Raw genomic sequence first — 17,726 nt, forward strand, 5'->3', positions numbered from 1 at the left:
AGTACAATTTATCATCTGATATTATGTCGCTGTTGAAATCTCTAGGAGCTCTGAACATTGACTTCTTCCCTCATAAGTTACATTATCTTTTGTTTTAGTTCTGTATTCATTCATTCAATTTAACAGTTTTCCAACTTGTTGCCAGATTAATAGAGCAATATGGCCAGATACCACAGGAGAGACCCTGATGGTCTATATTCTCACCCAGATGGTCCCCATCCACCCTCTGAAGGCAGAAAATGTCAGATCCACCAGGGGTTGGAGCAGCGGTTGCATAGCTGCATTTCTTTCACCGCCATATTGAGTTCATTGAGCTGACTTTGTCCTTTAACTTTCCTCAAGGAATTTTCTTGTTTTGCTGAATTCATTTGAGAAAGCCCACTTAAAGCTGGACCTAAAGTTTAAGGTTAACACATCACATTGTCAAGTTTTGGTGCAGATGACTTAAACAATCCTAAATCTAGGTTTAGGGTAAAAAGTCTTCATTAATTTTAAGCAAGTATTCCAGTTTGGTTTACTATAATTTAGATTAAAAAATAAATGAATAATAAGGCTCGGGTCCTCTACCAGAGGCCTGGGAGGCTGAGGGTTCTGTGCAGGATCTGTGACTCCTCCCCCTTCCATGTGTGCTCCTCAGGTTTTCCTGGACCCACATGGCACTGAGACCCGTACTGCCTGCACCTCCGAGCTCTACGACATCACCTTGATCCAGAACGACCTCCTTCGAGCCATTTCTGACACCAGTTACTTCACTCAGCGTATAAACATATGCCAGGAAAACTATGAGAGGAACTTGCAGCAGGGGACGGGATAAAGTCCATCCTGGGAGTTATGGGTCTGTCTGTCATTCAGCCTCTGGTTCGGGGTCCCTCAAAAACCAAGACGTATCACTGTGGATACTATGATGGCTACTTCACACAAATGAAGGTGCTTACATATGAGAGAAGGCTACATGGACAAATATGTGGATGAAGACAAACATGTTACAGGAAACACTCCAGAAGAACAAACTAAATAACTTGAGGAAAATGTAGCAGCTTTTAATAAATGTAAAGTAGTTAAATACAGTGGTAAACATCTCATACACAGACCACTCCAAAATTATATTATCTTGTGTGTTTTTCAATGTGAACGTCTTCAAAAACAGTTTCCGTGCTTAATTAAGCACTAAAGCTGCCAGGCCAGACTCTTTGATAGTAGAAAAAGCTCTGTGGCTAATGATGGCACATGATAATTGACCTAACTCCTCAAATGTGTGTCGTACAGAATAATTGGGGTCGGATTTGGTCAGAAAGCCTTCAAGTGTTTTCTTAGTTGACTAGTGAGTTGAGTCCACGGTTTTGTTCCAGCTCCTCATTTGTCTTCATCAGGACTTAACTCTGTGACATGAAGTGATTCTGTGACTGCATAGACTTCAGTGTTTACATCTGAATAGAAAGGTTAATACTTGAATATTTAATTGTATGTTCAGACAGATTCTTCATAATTCACAAAGGCCATTGCAAAGACAGACGTTCAGTATCAAAGTGAACACTTAGAGCAAACCTTGGGTTTAAAGTAGGGCTGTTTGATAGGATTAAAAATGTCATCAGTCAGTATTGATAATTATTACCATAAATGCCAAATTATTATTTCTTTACAGGTTAAGGCTGATTTTAGTCTGGAGTGAAAGCTGAAAAAGACAGTTGTGGTTTTAGATTATTTGTAAAAGATGGAATATAACAAAAACTCCTCTAGTCTGATTTCATGATTTAGTATGAGATTTACTATGAGATGAAGATTTTCTTTATTTTTAATTTAAGTGGCTGCTGGCTTTCACAACATCAAACCAAAACAAAGAAACTGATTGCAATCAGCATTCTTATTCAACAAGATGAAAACAAAGTAAAAAATGTTTTCTTTTTAACCCTTCCTTAATGGAACGAACGACTTTCCTGACAAATTATCCTCAAATTTGTAAAATAGTTATAGCCTAATTATCACTATTCCATTAGTCTTTCTGTGCTTGCGCATTTGAATCGCTGTTGCGTGGAATTCCTATTCCCACAATACACTTTGTGACAAAATTTCCGAAAAGGCCCGAGTGACATTTTGATTTGTTATGTAAACATGTGGACTATGTTTATGATGGAGTCATCTTCAAAGTTGTTCACTGCGAAGGAAGTGATTCAGGTGTGTAAGCAAAGAATTACTAATGGATTAATTATAATTAGGCTATCACTGGGGTTTAAGAAATTTGAAAAAGAATTTGTCACAAAAGTCATATGCTGCTTTAAGGTGAGAATATCACAAACACTTCACAATTTTAGAAATGTATTGTTAAAACCTATTATAAGGATAAAATGTTTCAACAAAAAACAAAGATTTGAGCATTTAGTTTTTATTTGAGAACAAAATGAACCCTAAAAAAAAAAACAACAAAAAATGTCAAGATGAAATTAGTTTTTAAATCATAATTAATGATTCACTTATCATTGATTATGTCATTCAAGAATTATATTACAATAATATCTAAAATTCTGTATAATTTCTTCTAGCCCTACTTTAAAATCTGTATTGTGTGTCTGTTTTGCCGGAATTGTTGTCATCAGCCTGTTTGATCCATACCAGTGCACATCATTTCCTAAAGGGAAGTCGACGTGTTCCTTATCTAAAATGTTGCTCATTTATTAATGCTTTTATGAAAGTACTTTCATTCTACAAAGAATATCCTCAAAATGTGAACTGACACATATCTGTTTGGTTGGACATAGGTTTCTGAAGGGTTTTGCACAGATCTTTTTTATGCACTTGTGTGAATCTTTGATTATATTGGATTAGTGCGGGGGATATGGTAGTTTTTCCTCAGAGGATTGTAGGATCTATTTATTGTTGAGCTGTGCAGGGAGATTTGTAACTGCTGTTTTATACTCAGGTCAATCTTGGACTTAAAACCAAAAGCAGAAGGTAAGAATAATCTAAAGAGAATACTCAGGTGCAGTTTTCCTTTGAGGACACTGGAGTGATAACACCTGCATGAGGGTATTTTCTCTTTTATTATTATATGTTGCTTTATCCTTTTTGTGGAATGACTCCCTTGTGGAGAGTTAAGTGTAAGTGAATACACTGTAATGAAGTGTTTCGGAAGGTGATTGCTGTGCATGGTGGTCATATATATATGCACATCACATCCAAAGTTGAAGTTTTCAACATTAACAAACTCTTTACTGTTCATTTATGTATTCTCTGATGTCAGATATAGCCATTTTCTTTTAAATAAATCTTTGATGAAATGTGTTGTGTTTTGCATAATGATAACCAAAGCAAGAGATTAAAGTTACAAAGCTTCTTTTCTTTGGGGTGCTTTCACAGATAAACACCAGCTGAATATAAATTGCTGTCGTGACATCATGAAGAAGTGTTCAAATCACACAGTCAGTGGAGGGTGTGAGTAAATGTCCAGCACAGACCTGATTGCTGATCTTCAGATAGAGGTCATACACTGATCACTGATGAGTTCCATCAGTGATCTGTGTGTTTACGTGACCCCTTCAGTCAGCTCCACCGGGGATTCATTAGAGAAGCTACAGAGGGTTAAAAAAAAAAAAAAAAAAAGAATCAAACATAAGTGTGAACCTGTCTACTTTGGCTTGTCTTTTGATGTTTCAAAGAAAAAACACTTATCTGCTCCACAGAGTGTTTATCAGCCCACCCTGGAGCTACCTGGAGAGACTTCAAGTGGAAATAATAAAAGACCACTAAGTGATAAGGGAAATGCTTTTGAGATAAAAAATGTTTGGCAAGGAATTACAACTGCAGACCTGGGGGTTGTTTTTCCTTACTTTTTCCTTTTTACTTGTACTCCACTATTGACCACTTTATTACTGTAGAGGTCAGACCCATTACTGAGAGATAACGGTTGTCTGGAGTGTGTTTGTGGCTGATTGATGGATGGGGTGGTGATAGTGACCACTGACGAATACATCCAGAAACAAAAGCTTAATGTGATGAGCAGATGAATACGACATTTTATTAAGATCAGTTCAATCCAACAGTTATGATTTTCCTTTTAGGTCTGTTATTTCTGCTGTACTTTACATTTTTTTCAAAGTCAAAGTCAGCTTTATTTCTTAATTTTTGCCATACAGCACATAGAGAAACCTGAAATTACAAAACCTCTAAGGCCCACGGTGCAACCACGACCATATATAGATATATACAATCTATCTATCTATCTATCTATCTATCTATCTATCTATCTATCTATCTATCTATCTATCTATCTATCTATCTATCTATCTAGATATATAATAGAATATTTCAGTTCAGTTAAGTTTATTTCAAATATGCAACAAAACAAAAGTAATCCTACTTAGTCCAAAGAAATAAAACAGATTTCAAGCAAACATTAAAAAACATATTGTAAACACGCAGCAAGCAGTAAATCTCAAAAACCACAATTAATTTCGGTTAATGAACTACTGCCCCATTTTCTTTTAACTTTAAACCACCTCGGTACCAAAAATCTCTGGTTATCTGGACAAAAGGCTGCGTGTTCTAGAGACTTTTAGACCAACAGTGGCTCTGGACTACTCCACTTAGGCTGCTTACCAGAGGGGGGGGGGTTACGTAATTTAAATTAACTCACCAGTTATGTTTCAGATGGACGGACTAAACCCGGAGAAATGAAGAACTCACCAAAAAAGAAGGTTTGAGGTTTTAAAAAGTTAAAACAATAGTTTGATTTATTGCTTCAGGCAAAAATTAGAAAAAGTTACTAAAAAAAAATCTAGCATCAAACACATTTCATCACAGAGAGAAAAAGAAAAAGCCCACCAATAAAGAGTTTCCTTTATTACCTTTTTATAGTCTTTAGTGACTCTTGCAGACTCCCATTAGTCAGTGACATCATTCGTCGTACGCTTATTATTGGTTAATGATAGTTACTAGGCAGAACATGTCAGTCACTCCATAAGCTAATTCTAAGAAGAGCACATTCTTTTGCATGTGCACAGCTTTAGCTGAACACCTGCACTATTAGGCTAGCATTTCTTGATCACAAAAATCCCTTTAGTTCATAATCTGTTTTTTCTGCTCAACTCTCTTTACCACAACCATTTTCTAAAGCTATAAAATTAGATCTTTCTCATTGCAATTGACCTTTTCTCCAAGTTCAGCACAGGCAGGTGTGAGTTCAGCAAAACCACACACACACACGAACCAAACCTTTCACTGACTGTTCAGTACAAATAAAAATAAAAATACAAGATACAGTTGGAAAATATAACTTAGACTTTGCAAAAATAAAAGATTCTTCAAGCAAAACGACTTGTAACATTACATTTTTTTCTTCTCCACTTTGGTTCATGATGTATGATGTCCATCTGACATTTTAGAACAAGTCAAAGTCACACATTCAACTCCCATTTAACGTAAGATACGTACAACAGTATACATATACATGAAAACAAAGTATGACTTCACACATTCAAAAGGAGTGGGAGGAAGTCTAATTTATTTAATCCCACCCCTTCTCCACCCAACATTCTATACTTTAGCTTCCCATCTGCATAATATATGAAAAATTGGATCTTTTGTAAATAGTTAACCTCACTTTATCATCTTCATGTACACACACATACATACACACCTATATTAATGTAACAGAAAAATAAATAAATATATACATACATACATACATCCTTGAAGGCAACACAACATGAATACACAATAAAGTAATAAGACAAAGTGAACAATAACAGCAAACAAAACATAAACAAACATATGCTCACAAAAATCACAGTAACCATCTGGTAATATTCAAACACCTTCAGCTTTATACCGTGTATAAACCATCTCTTTAAAACTCTTTAAATCGGCTGATGTTTGGACATTACCTGTAGAATATACCTATAAACATACAATATAACTGTAAACAGCAGGGGCTGGAGAGAAGACATAGAACAATTCTGTGGCATCAGTGAAGTACAGTTTACTGGGGATGTATGTGTGTGTGTGTGTGTGTGTGTGTGTGTGTGTGTGTGTGTGTGTGTGTGTGTGTGTGTGTGTGTGTGTGTGTGTGTGTGAGGGTGGGGTTGCACTGATCTCTCAGTGTAATCAGCACAGAATAACTGCAGCACCTAATGTCAAAATTGTTGAGCAGCAGTGGTGGAAGTATTCCAGTGTTTTATTTAACCCATAAAGACCCAGTGCTACTTTTGCAGCAACTCCCAAATGATTTTTTTCTCCATATTTAACCTTTTGTATGTGATTTATCACCATTTACTGTAATATTATCCTCTTTATTTTTTGTTTTTCCAGTGAAAATCATGTATTTTCACGTATTTAATTCACTGATCATGTAGTTGTTCATAATTCTCAAATTAAAGTTGAGGGTTATTATATAAGACATAGAGAAAACTAAAGAAAAAGGGACTTTTTCAGCAAACATATCAACAACTGAACATTGAACTGTCATTGATCCAACTCCATGGGTTTTACTGGTGAATCAATGTTGTAGAAGATGATAGTATGTCCGGATCCTCTGAACGTCCAAATGGGTCATATCTGATGACCATGAAAAGATGACAAACTGTATTTTGCACCAATTATTTACATATATTGATAGGATTAGTGGATCAACAGGTATTAAACAGTTTAAATTAGTGGATGGTTTGGGTCATCAGTGGTTGTTTGGGTCTGTATGGGTGAAGCAGTGTCAAAAATATTGTGTTACACATAAAAGACCTGCAGTTATAATTTAATGTGCAAAATTATTAGCGTCAAATTATACTTAACATACCAATACAGTGCAGAATGGCCCACTGCATTAATTTCTGGAATGTAATTTATGGATGTATTAATGTATTCATCTTTAATCTTATAGCTGAAACTGGTGAGGCTCATTTTAATGACTTTACATACGATTAAGCTACAATATACATGCTAATATGCATGGGCTTTTAGTTTAAATGAATAATATGAGTTCATAATATGACTGTGTGGAGTTAATAGATGACAATTGCTTATTTATGGCTCTTTAAGTGTTGATTCATGGGTGCTGTCTGTCAAATGTAGCAACCAGGGAAATTAAATCAGTAGTTGAACTGTTATTTATTAAAGGAATCAAATAAAATATGAAGTAAAAAGTGCAATATTTGGAGAAAAATTGGAGATAACGAGTAAAATATGAGTATCTAAAATGTACATTGTAGTACTGGTGTAAATGTACTTAATCCTGCCAATAAGTTTTTCAGTACCTTGCAACCTGTTCTGAATCACATAAAAGAGGTACATCCCTCACTCATTCCAGAGTAGTCTTATTAATACGAGTCTATGACTAATATCTGAGTTCCATATTATTTATTTATTTATTTATTATTATTGTTAATTATCTTTTTGTTGTGCAACAGAGTGGGAACGTTCATGGGTTTGGGTATAAAAAAAAAAAAAAGATGACTGTATTATGCTTTTCTGGATGACTTAATGTTTTTTTTTTTTTTTAAATTTATTTGTATTTTATTCATTTATTTATTTCGAACATGCAAAGAAAAAAAATAAAACAAAACAAAGCAAATTAAGACAAAAACAAAATAACATCAAAATGAACGGAATCTATCTTCAAGTATGTGCAAGTCTGCATTTTGCATGGTCGAAAAGGAGTAGGAAGAAGTATAAACTTATTTAGTCCAACCCCTCAAGTGTTTTTACACCTTTATCACGAACTTAATACAACAATCGAACAATACACAGCTCCAAAAATTTTAAATATCCATAATTTTTTGTTTGTAGTGTATGTTAAAATGTGAGAAAACATCAAATTAGCAGCATTAAATGTTTTTATTTCATAGTTTTTACACAGTATATCAGTAAATACACATTTTGTGGACCACATTAGTCCAACTCTGAGGTCCTTACACTGGCTGCCTGTCCGTCAGAGGACTGACTTTAAAGTTCTGTTGCTGGTCTATAAAGCTCTGATTGGTTTCGGACCAAAATACATCAGTGACCTCCTGACCCAGTATGAACCCACCAGACCCCTCAGATCATCTGGATCCGGTCTGTTGTCAGTTCCCAGAGTCAGAACCAGACATGGAGAAGCTGCGTTCAGCTTCTATGCTCCACATGTCTGGAACAAACTTCCAGAAAACCTCAGATCAGTTGAAACACTCAGATTATTTAAATCCAGGTTAAAGACTCACCTGTTCTCAGCTGCATTTGAATAGAGTTTTTATTCATCAGTTCAGATCTGCACTGTTCCTTTTAAGTCAAAAGTTTTTATCTGTTTAATCTGCTTGTCTGTTTTATCTGTTTTACCTATTTATCTGACTTTTGTTTGTTTGTTTGTTTGTTTTTCTCATGCCTTCTGCTGTAATGCTTTTAATGTTTTATCTAAAGCACTTTGAATTGTCTTGTACATGAAATGTGCTATAGAAATAAAGCTGCCTTGTCTTGCCTTCGTTGCTTTAAAAATGAAACACACATTTTTGCAACTCCATGAAAAATAGCTTCATTAACCCTTTCATGCATTCTGGTCACTACAGTGGACAGCTATTCTACAGCTTTTCCCTTCTATATTCATGGATTTTGTTGTTTTGTTTTGTTTTGTTTTTACACATATCTTTATTAAAGTTTTAAGACACTACATATCTTTTCTGACATGAATTGGTAACATTTTGTAATATCTCTTCTGAGCATAAACCCCTACACTCACAAAGCCCTCCCCATAGTTTATACACAATTTATCAGTAAATACATGTTTCTGTGCGTCAAAAATTAACCATGTGGTGTCCAGCTGAGTGGACATTTTTGCAACTTCATGAAAAATAGGTCCATAAGAATTTTTTTTTTTCATTATTATTTTTTTTAATGTATTTTTTAAAATTATTTTTATTTTATTTCATTTTTTAAATTTTATTTTATTTTATTTTTTTTCTGAAGAAATTTTTCAATTGCATTGTTTTTTTTCATGCCTGAAGAAAAATAAAAACACTCAGAAAAAAAAAAAAAGATTAAGGTTCTCATAATTTGTGCATGAAAGGGTTAAAAAAAAAATCATCTCATTGTTTTTTTACATGCCTAAAGAGGAATAAAGAAAAAAAAATCTTGATTAACGTTCCTATAATTCATGCATGAAAGGGTTAATGTCTTTATACTCCAGTTTAGGCGATTCCTGAATCAAACTCAAGTATTCAGTCTTGAGTTTGTAATTTGGGGTCAAGCGACCTCTTTGAATCCACATGAGGGCAGCAGTGCGGCTTTTACAACCCCCCCCCCCCCCCCCTTATACTCATCATGTTGGTAGGCTTCAGGTGAGTCTGGAGTTACCTGGTACTGGTGTGGAGCGTGAAAAATAGGAACGATGATCCTCGACAGAGCTCAACACAGTGAGTGGGATCATATTTTATAGTCGAAGCGGCTGTGATTCGTGTTTTTGTCACTCGTGGAATGATGGACGGACAGCTGGTCCAGGCTGGAGGAAGGAGACAGCGGCGGTTCGGGATTGCGTAAATGCGCGCGGGTGAGTGAGGGGAGGAGACGGGAGGAAGAAGAAGAGGAGGAGGAAGAAGAGGAGGAGGGGGGGATCCACTGAGTCAGTAAAAGGAACACGCTGCTAACTGTTGGTTTGAATGGATTGTGTTCGTGGGCAGGTACACAGGAGCGATTTATGGTGTCATCCGCTGCTTGGCCCCGATATGTCGTGTCCAAACATTTACGCGGACCTGCTCCGGAGCCGCTGCTGAATACGTGTGCCGTCCACGCACCGGACAGAGAGGTAAGTATTGCCCCTAAACTTTCCACCCCTCTGTTTCTATCCTCAATATGATAAAGGATGCACCGCAGTCAAAAGGATCTAACACTTCAGACTTCCAGGGTTGATGCATTTAACGCACTTTCCCTCCGTGCGCATGTGTTTGGGCGTTGCGGAGAAGCTGCAAGTTTCGCGTAAAAAAAAAAAAAAAACCCTCACGACTTGTGGAAGCGAAAATGTTTGGCTTGTCATTATGTCGCAAAAATTCAAAATAAAAATAAATACATAAATAAATAAATTGATGTTTAATGCGGAAGATTCAGTCATAAAATCGTGAACAGTCGCATCACAGTAGGAATCTGACTGTGCGCCATATCCAAAATAATCCTATCACAGACTCGAATACAGGAGGAATCATCACATGGATATCAGTTCTTGGATGTTTCCCCCTTCACATGTGTGGCTTTACGAAGTTTGTCTGCGGAATCATATCACTTGCAGGGGGTTTAATAAGGTGATGCCCCCTTTTAAAGACACTGAGTCGCGTAATGGGTGCGAAAGCTTTTATGCGTGTTTGGTGATTTTGGTACAGATTCAGGGATTTACACTGGAGCTTTCAAATCCGTCCAGCTGTCCAGTGAGATGCGTTTTTTTCAAGACGAGTCAGTGCCATCTGCTGCTCTGGATAACATCTGGAATCCCTGTCACCAGAAGGATGGAGTCTGTCTAGAATGGACTTACTGTGTAACTTTTTGGTCTTTTTTTTTTTTAATGTTTTTTTTTATAAGGTTCGTATCCTGTCTGAGGGACAGTCCCCTTCTTCTTCCTCTTCTTCATCCCTTTGAGAATGATGGGATTTCTATTTGTGATCCCACTCACAATCTGTTTCAATTCTTCCCTCCATCTCCATTGTTTATTTAAAAGAAACATCCCATACTGGAGTTTAACCCTTTTATGCATAGTGGTCACTACAGTGGACAGTTACTCTACAGCTTTACTCTTGTATATTCATGGGTTTTGTTGTTTTAGTTCCATATCAGCCAACACAGTGGACACTTACGCATCATCTCATAAACCGTAATTCATACCATTATTGTAACTTTGCTGTTCTTGATTGGTTCCTGAGTGGAAATCAATTGTTAATGTTTATTTTTTGCATATTATCTCCATGAAGTGAGTAATAACTAGTATTAGAATATGTTAAAATGTGAGAAAACATCAGATTAGCTGCATTAAACATGGTTTCATTTCACTGTTTTCATATCACTGCATGATTTTGGGTTTTAAATACATGTTTCTTTGCTTCAAGAATAAAATTCATGGTGTAGCTGAGTGGACATTTTTGTAACTCCGTGAAAAACAGGTTGATTTAAAAAAAAAAAATTCAATCACGTTTTTTTTTTTTTTCATGCCTAAAGAGGAATAAAAACACTCAGGAAAAAAAAGAAAAATCTTGATTAAGGTTCTCATAACTCATGCATGAAAGGGTTAAACACATAATGACCCAAATATACACCAGAGACTAAAAGCACTGATCTAAACTGTTTAATAACCTTAGAACCACTATAAATAATTGGTGTAAAACCCACTTTGTCATCTTTTCATAGTCATCAGATATGACCCATTTGGACACTCAGAGGCTCATAAAAACCCAAACATCCGCTGGCGACCCAAAATCATTTACTGATATAAAAAGTTAAATACCTGTTGATCAATTAATTCTATCAATACATGAAAATAATGAGTGTAAAATACAGTTTGTCGTCTTTTCATGGTCATCGATATGACCCATTTGGATGTTCAGAGGCTCCATAGTGAACGTGGAAACGCCGTTATCTTCTACAACATTCATTCACCAGTAAAACCCTTGGAGTTGGATTAGGGATGTAACAATTACCGGTATAACGATAAACTGTGGTAAAATTGCAGACGGTTAGTATTACTGTTTAAATTGTAATTGTCATGATAACTGTGTTTGATTACCACACTTTTCCATAGACGACACCTATGCAAAGATCTGTTTTTATGTCAAATATTTGAGTATAGTTTTAATTTATTACAATTTTAATTGTATATTCTTAATATTTGGAACCAATATTCACTTTTAAAGTCTTTGAAAAGGTTCATTAAGCATCTTTGTGTTATTTATGTAATTAATTATATGCATTTTTCAAATCGGATTTTATATATTTTTTTTTGGTTTTTTGTCCTTTTGTGTTGGTATATTAGGTTAAAGTGAAAAAAAAAAAAAAAATAGACAGATGATATAAATGAAGTTGTGCTGAAAAAACAGATTCCAAACATGGGTATAGTAAACACTTGTTTATATAGTATATAAAGGCAAAATCAAAAGTACTGAAAAACGGACAAAATAGGCTCAGACCACTAAGGGTTAATATTTGAATGTTTCTGCAACAGAAGGGATATTGTGTCAAGTTGGATTAATGACAATGGATGGACACCATGGGTTTATGTTCAGTTAATGATGGATTTTACTGAAAAAGTCACTTTTCCACATGTTTTTTTCTGTTTATGGTATGATAACCCTCAAATGTAATGTCAACATTGTGATTAAAGTGCATGAATACTAAAATAAATATCGGTAAAAACCTGATTTTTGCTGAAAAATGGCAAAACGGAGATTATAATATTATGATAAATGATGATAAATCACTTGAAAAAGGTTAAATAGAGAGAAAAAATAATTTGGAAATTACCACAAAAGCAGCACTGGGTCTTTATGGGTTACAGTGATTCCTTTTCTTGCTGTTATCTCCTTCACCGCTATCAGATCCCAACTTATTCTGCACCCATCTTCTCCATTTCCTCCTGTTTTGGTGTTGGTTTTCCCTTCTGACCAGCAATGATGGCTCCTAACTTGGTGTGAGTTCATTTGCATAATGAGGATTACAGCTGACATGCAGCGTCTGGGCCTGTCTTAGTGGATCCAGCAGAGAAGCGTAGTGCTGTGGCGGCGCTCATTGTGCCAGTAAAATGCCACCTTCAATCAGGACTCACCAGGAAGGCTGCGCTGTGTCCTGACAGAGGGGCTTCTGCCTTTTTTGCCTTCATCAGTATGAAAGGGACAAGAGATAATGACAAATGGACCGTCTGAGTCTGAAATTATTGATGTGTGAATTAGCTATTGATGCTTTCACGGGCACAATGGCTTGTTAGATGTAAATGGATAAATTAAAATGGGAGGAACGGTTATAAAACGATGTAAGCATAGCAAATTGACTCGCCTTATCCATTAATACTTTAATTAGCATCCGTTTCTGTCTGGAGGAGGAAAATGCATTAAGTCGTCTTTGGGTTTGATATTATTTTGCATCACGCCAACTGACAGCTGAGCTTTTATCTAAACTTAAAACTACCTGTCAGAGTCCAGTTTAAGTGTACAGCATTGAGGATATTAAATCTCAATATGGTAACACTGAGATTATGTTTTTCCCTTCTGACAATATGTGTAATATGAGCTCACACACACACATACACATCAGTTGGCTACAGACATTAACACAGGCAGATGAGTATGGAAATGAGCCAATGTTCCCATCACAGGATTAAGTAGACTGGTTACAGCGGACAGATAGAAATCCAGCCTGTTTTATACTGGAAGAAGAAGTAAAACAACAATGGTGCATGCAGTGGACATGTAGACGTTCCTGTTTCAAGTGTTTTTTTTTACAGAGTCAAAAGTACAGAACATATGTAGACGCTTTTCTGTTGACCCTCAAATTGTGTGAATATAACTTGCGCACAAAAATTTACATAATGGAAAAAATGACAATTTTGCCAAAACTGAAATTTTTTGATGAAAAGTTTTTTTGCTGGTAAGAGGTGGTTTTTTGGGCATAGCGAAATTGGTATATCACGCAAAACTGCAATAGAAAGACCTTATTCCGCAACTAGAGTCACGTGAACAAAAAAATGGATGTTGACGGACATTACAACAAGCGAAGAAGAAGAGTTTTAACCTCCTAAGACCCAGGAAATGTCAGCAAAGTACAAGCTTTTTTTTTGTTTTTTATTAAATAAGTGTCTATATTTGAAACATCATGATGCAGCAGTTTTTTCAGATGCAGTTTTTTAAATTTTTTATGGAATGTCCTTTGTGGTGGACAGTTTTCTTTTTTTTGTATAAAGTTGTGAAACTCTTGTCCACAAATGTGGACAGAAAACCCATTGCTGGGTCTGAGGAGGTTAACAGAAACATGGCGCGGAATTAGTGGACACACCAGGAAACCCAATCATTTTTTAAATTTAGTACGGGATAACATATACTAATAATGATGAATATAGCAGGGATTAAAGTTCTCCGTCACCATGATGGATTTCCGTCAAATGGAAAAATTGAGGGGGGAAAAAAGTCATATTGAAGTAACTTCCCCACGTGTTTTGCGGAGTCCAGTTGGTACCGCGATCCTGTCCTGAGTCTGCTGTCCTGAATCTGCAGGTGTTTAACACAGGCATGCCACGCACAGGGGGCTGATAGGTTTAACGGTGATGATAATAAGATGACTTCTTTAGTTTTATGTCGGGAGGATGATGACTATTTCTCTTTGGAAGGAAACGCTGCTCATTCTGTGCCTCAGAAACACATGGACAAGTTCAGCTTTACCGAAGTTCAGCCTCCAGACTAACTTTAGTTTAGTGCTAACAAGTAGCTTTCATTATGAAAGAACCACAGCGAAAAGGGAAGAAGACACAACTGATCTACATGTACCTTCATGTTTGGGTTCATAGCTTATCTCCTCTTGCCGGTATATGACTAGTGTGTATGTTTGTGTTTGTGTGTATGTGCCCTTCTCGTGCGTGCGGCTGTTCGCACCGCGGCCTTACGCGGTTATGCGCCCGACTGCATAAGTGCTTTATTTTGACCCGTTTAGCATCTTATTTCTATCTGTGTGGTACAGGACGAAGATAACATTGAATGAATGAGTAACACCCTTGGTATTTGCAAAGTCACTGTATTTTAAATACCCTCAGAGAGTATCTGGAACGGAATATAATTTCTGTTTCAGTTGACGTAATTTCTTCCAATCAAAAGAGAACACGATATTGGTTTTCTTCTAGTTATTATTTTCACTTGCTTCAAAGGTTTTCATACCCTTTAAAATTAACCAGAGAGCACCAAAACTGAGCTGAAGCTTTAAAAATTTTCTGGGGGAGGACCCCCAGACCCCCCACCAATACCACTTATGAATCTAGTAAATCTGCACATCTTTTGCGCAGACTTTAGTTTGATATGTGAATTTGTCTTGACAGATCTGAAATTTAAACAAACAAGATGAGTTTAAAAGGGAGAAGGCTATTTTTACTAATACATTAACTGTGTAACACGGTTTGTTTTATTTTAATCGGTTTGAAACCAAGACAGACTGTAATATAAGATAAGATAAGACTTTATTTATCCCACTGTGGGGAAATTTCACAGTTAACAGCAGCAACATACAACAAGCAAGTGCAGAGAAAAAGACAGGTAGAAAAACCACAAACGAGTGAAAATGAAAATATTAGGGTCAGAACACAGTAATGTCCCGTCAGAGAGCGAACTTTAATTGATTGCCATTCCAACATTTATTTCAACATAAAATAGCTCCTTGATTTGGATAATCCCTTATGGTTCAACTAAAGCAAAAATGAATTTAAAAGTAAAAATTTGGGTCATTTAGCAACACTAATCTGTCAAATTGTCTCTAAAATATTCCGTCAGGGTGATTTACTGTGTTAGGACCTATAAAGAGAAAAATAAGAAATTTGGTAATTATATAAATATTTATATTTGAATTAAAATTAGCACTTTTCCATTTAAATGTTCACACACACCAAGAGGAGCCATATGTAAATTTCCTGTTTGTATTTGTGGGTTTGGTTTGTGTGTGTACACTGCACTGGTGCTGGGGTGGGGGTGTGTGATCCATGATTACTTGTAATTGCACCCACCTGTTCTCATGGGCTGGCTTTTGAACATGGCATGGGGTGAACGTCAGGAGGGATATTTTCTGTTGACCGCTACGCTACACTACACTGTGCGTTACCTTCATTATCTTTGCATGGATGATTGTAAGTAATTGGAACTCCTGTATTGTTGTGAGATAAAAATAACCGAGGATGGAGTTTGGTGTGCATATCGACAATTTTCTCCCGTGTTCAGCCCACTGCGGCTAATTTAATGGTTCCTAGTTAGAAATACAGACCACTGATGAGTGATTTCCTGTTCTATTCCTTTCAGTAGGAGAAATGAAAGCGAGCACAGATTATGACATGAGTCTTTCATCCCAAAGTCACCCAAGTAAATATTTCAGGCTACATGTCTTTTGAACATTCTAATTGGGACACTTTTCAGACACACAAATCAGGAGAAAATGGATGAATTTACACAACAAGTTCATCATGGCAGCACAACTCCCATCTAAAGGAGGTAAAATGAAATAAAGCAAATTATACTTATAACATCAAACATTGTATTGATTTACATTCCCTAATATGATAACAGCATTCTCAGCCTCACAGTAAGGACTTAGGAAGTTTACCGTTAAATACCTTTGGCAAAGTGTGAAAGATATTTGGTTTGTCCGTCATCTGGTTAAGAATTAGAGCTGGTGCATGCTTGTACCGAACCGTGAGGGGCGTACCGAACGGTCCGACGGTCCGACGTGTACCATTGCACCCCTACTGATCATGTAGATGTCCATAAAAACTCGTTAAATTTGTGGGATATTATATCGAAAACAGTGAAAACGGAAGAAAAAGCGACGTTTTTTAGCAAATTATATCATTAACTGAACATAAAAACAAGTGTTTCCATCCACTGTCATTTATTAAACTCCATGGATTTTACTGGTGAATCAATGTTGTAGAAGATGACAGTGTTTCCATGGTAACTATGGAGCCTCTGAACGTCCAAATGGGTCATATCTGAGGACCATGTAAAGATGACAAACTGCATTTTACACCAATTATTTCCATGTATTGATAGAATTAGTGGATCAGAAGTTCTTAAACATTTCAGATCAGTAGACGGTTTTGGTCGACGGTGGATGTTTTGGTCTTTGTGGGTTAATCTCCGTAACCTCCCATTTTCATGGTGCCAGGTGTATGCCGAGGTCACAGATGAGACTACAGGGTGTCCCATAAGTCTCCATACACAGGAAACATAAACGTTTCTTGACATAAACCATTTTTATTTATATAATATGCTCTATATGACTGAAATTTTGTCGGGAACAAATTGATCCAAAACACTTCCTGTTTTTTTGAACTTGACAATAAGTTTTGCCACAGTGTCGTGTGTGATACTCGTCCTATGTTTTCTGTTAAATGCGCTTGCAACCATACGACTGCTTGCTGAACCGGCCATCAGGATGATTTCAATTCGTTGCTCTTTATTCAAATGCATTTTTTGGGTTATCTGAAATATAAAGAAATACATGTTAGAACCATATATGTATGGAATGTATTACAGGGGTTGGACAAAATAATGGAAACACCTTCACCTCAAGATGATAATGCCCCAGTCCATACAGCTAGAATTGTTAAAGAATGGCATGAGGAACATTCTAATGAAGTTGAGCATCTCGTATGGCCGGCACAGTCCCCAGACCTCAACATTATTGAGCATTTATGGTCAGTTTTAGAGATTCAAGTAAGACGTCGATTTCCACCGCCATCGTCTCTAAAAGAGTTGGAGGGTATTCTAACTGAAGAATGGCTTAAAATTCCTTTGGAAACAATTCACAAGTTGTATGAATCAATACCTCGGAGAATTGAGGCTGTAATTGCCGCAAAAGGCAGACCTACACCATATTAAATTATATTTTGTTGATGTTTTAAGGTGTTTCCATTATTTTGTCCAACCCCTGTATGTCTCCTATGTATGGAGACTTATGGGACACCCTGTATATCCCATCTTACTTTCTAGTCTTCAGCAGCTGCACTAGCTTACCCACCACCCTGCCAACCCTCTAGCACCCTATATTGTGCAAAGATG

The 17,726-nt window shown here is 36.4% G+C and overlaps 2 protein-coding genes across 3 annotated transcripts in view; both read left to right on the forward strand.

Moving 5' to 3' along the window:
• Nucleotides 1-17,726, forward strand: part of LOC115422625 (uncharacterized) — a 32,631-nt gene that overhangs the window by 14,764 nt on the left and 141 nt on the right. Inside the window, exons 6-7 of one of the 2 annotated variants that reach the window (XR_003935862.1) lie at nucleotides 638-1,684; nucleotides 16,888-16,898. Coding sequence is in view for 1 of the 2 variants with exons in the window: in XM_030139049.1 (XP_029994909.1) it covers nucleotides 638-814 (177 nt within the window). In the remaining variant the exon portion in view is untranslated. Of the gene's footprint in view, nucleotides 1-637; nucleotides 3,273-16,887; nucleotides 16,899-17,726 lie in introns of those variants that run through there. The other variant, XM_030139049.1, reaches the window with a different exon arrangement.
• Nucleotides 9,564-17,726, forward strand: part of klhdc8b (kelch domain containing 8B) — a 536,176-nt gene continuing 528,013 nt past the window's right edge. Inside the window, exon 1 of the mRNA XM_030139050.1 lies at nucleotides 9,564-9,754. The gene's annotated coding sequence lies outside the window, so the exon portion shown is untranslated. The remainder of the gene's footprint in view (nucleotides 9,755-17,726) is intronic.

Source organism: Sphaeramia orbicularis, chromosome 7, assembly GCF_902148855.1.
Source record: "Sphaeramia orbicularis chromosome 7, fSphaOr1.1, whole genome shotgun sequence".
Lineage (NCBI taxonomy): Eukaryota > Metazoa > Chordata > Actinopteri > Kurtiformes > Apogonidae > Sphaeramia > Sphaeramia orbicularis.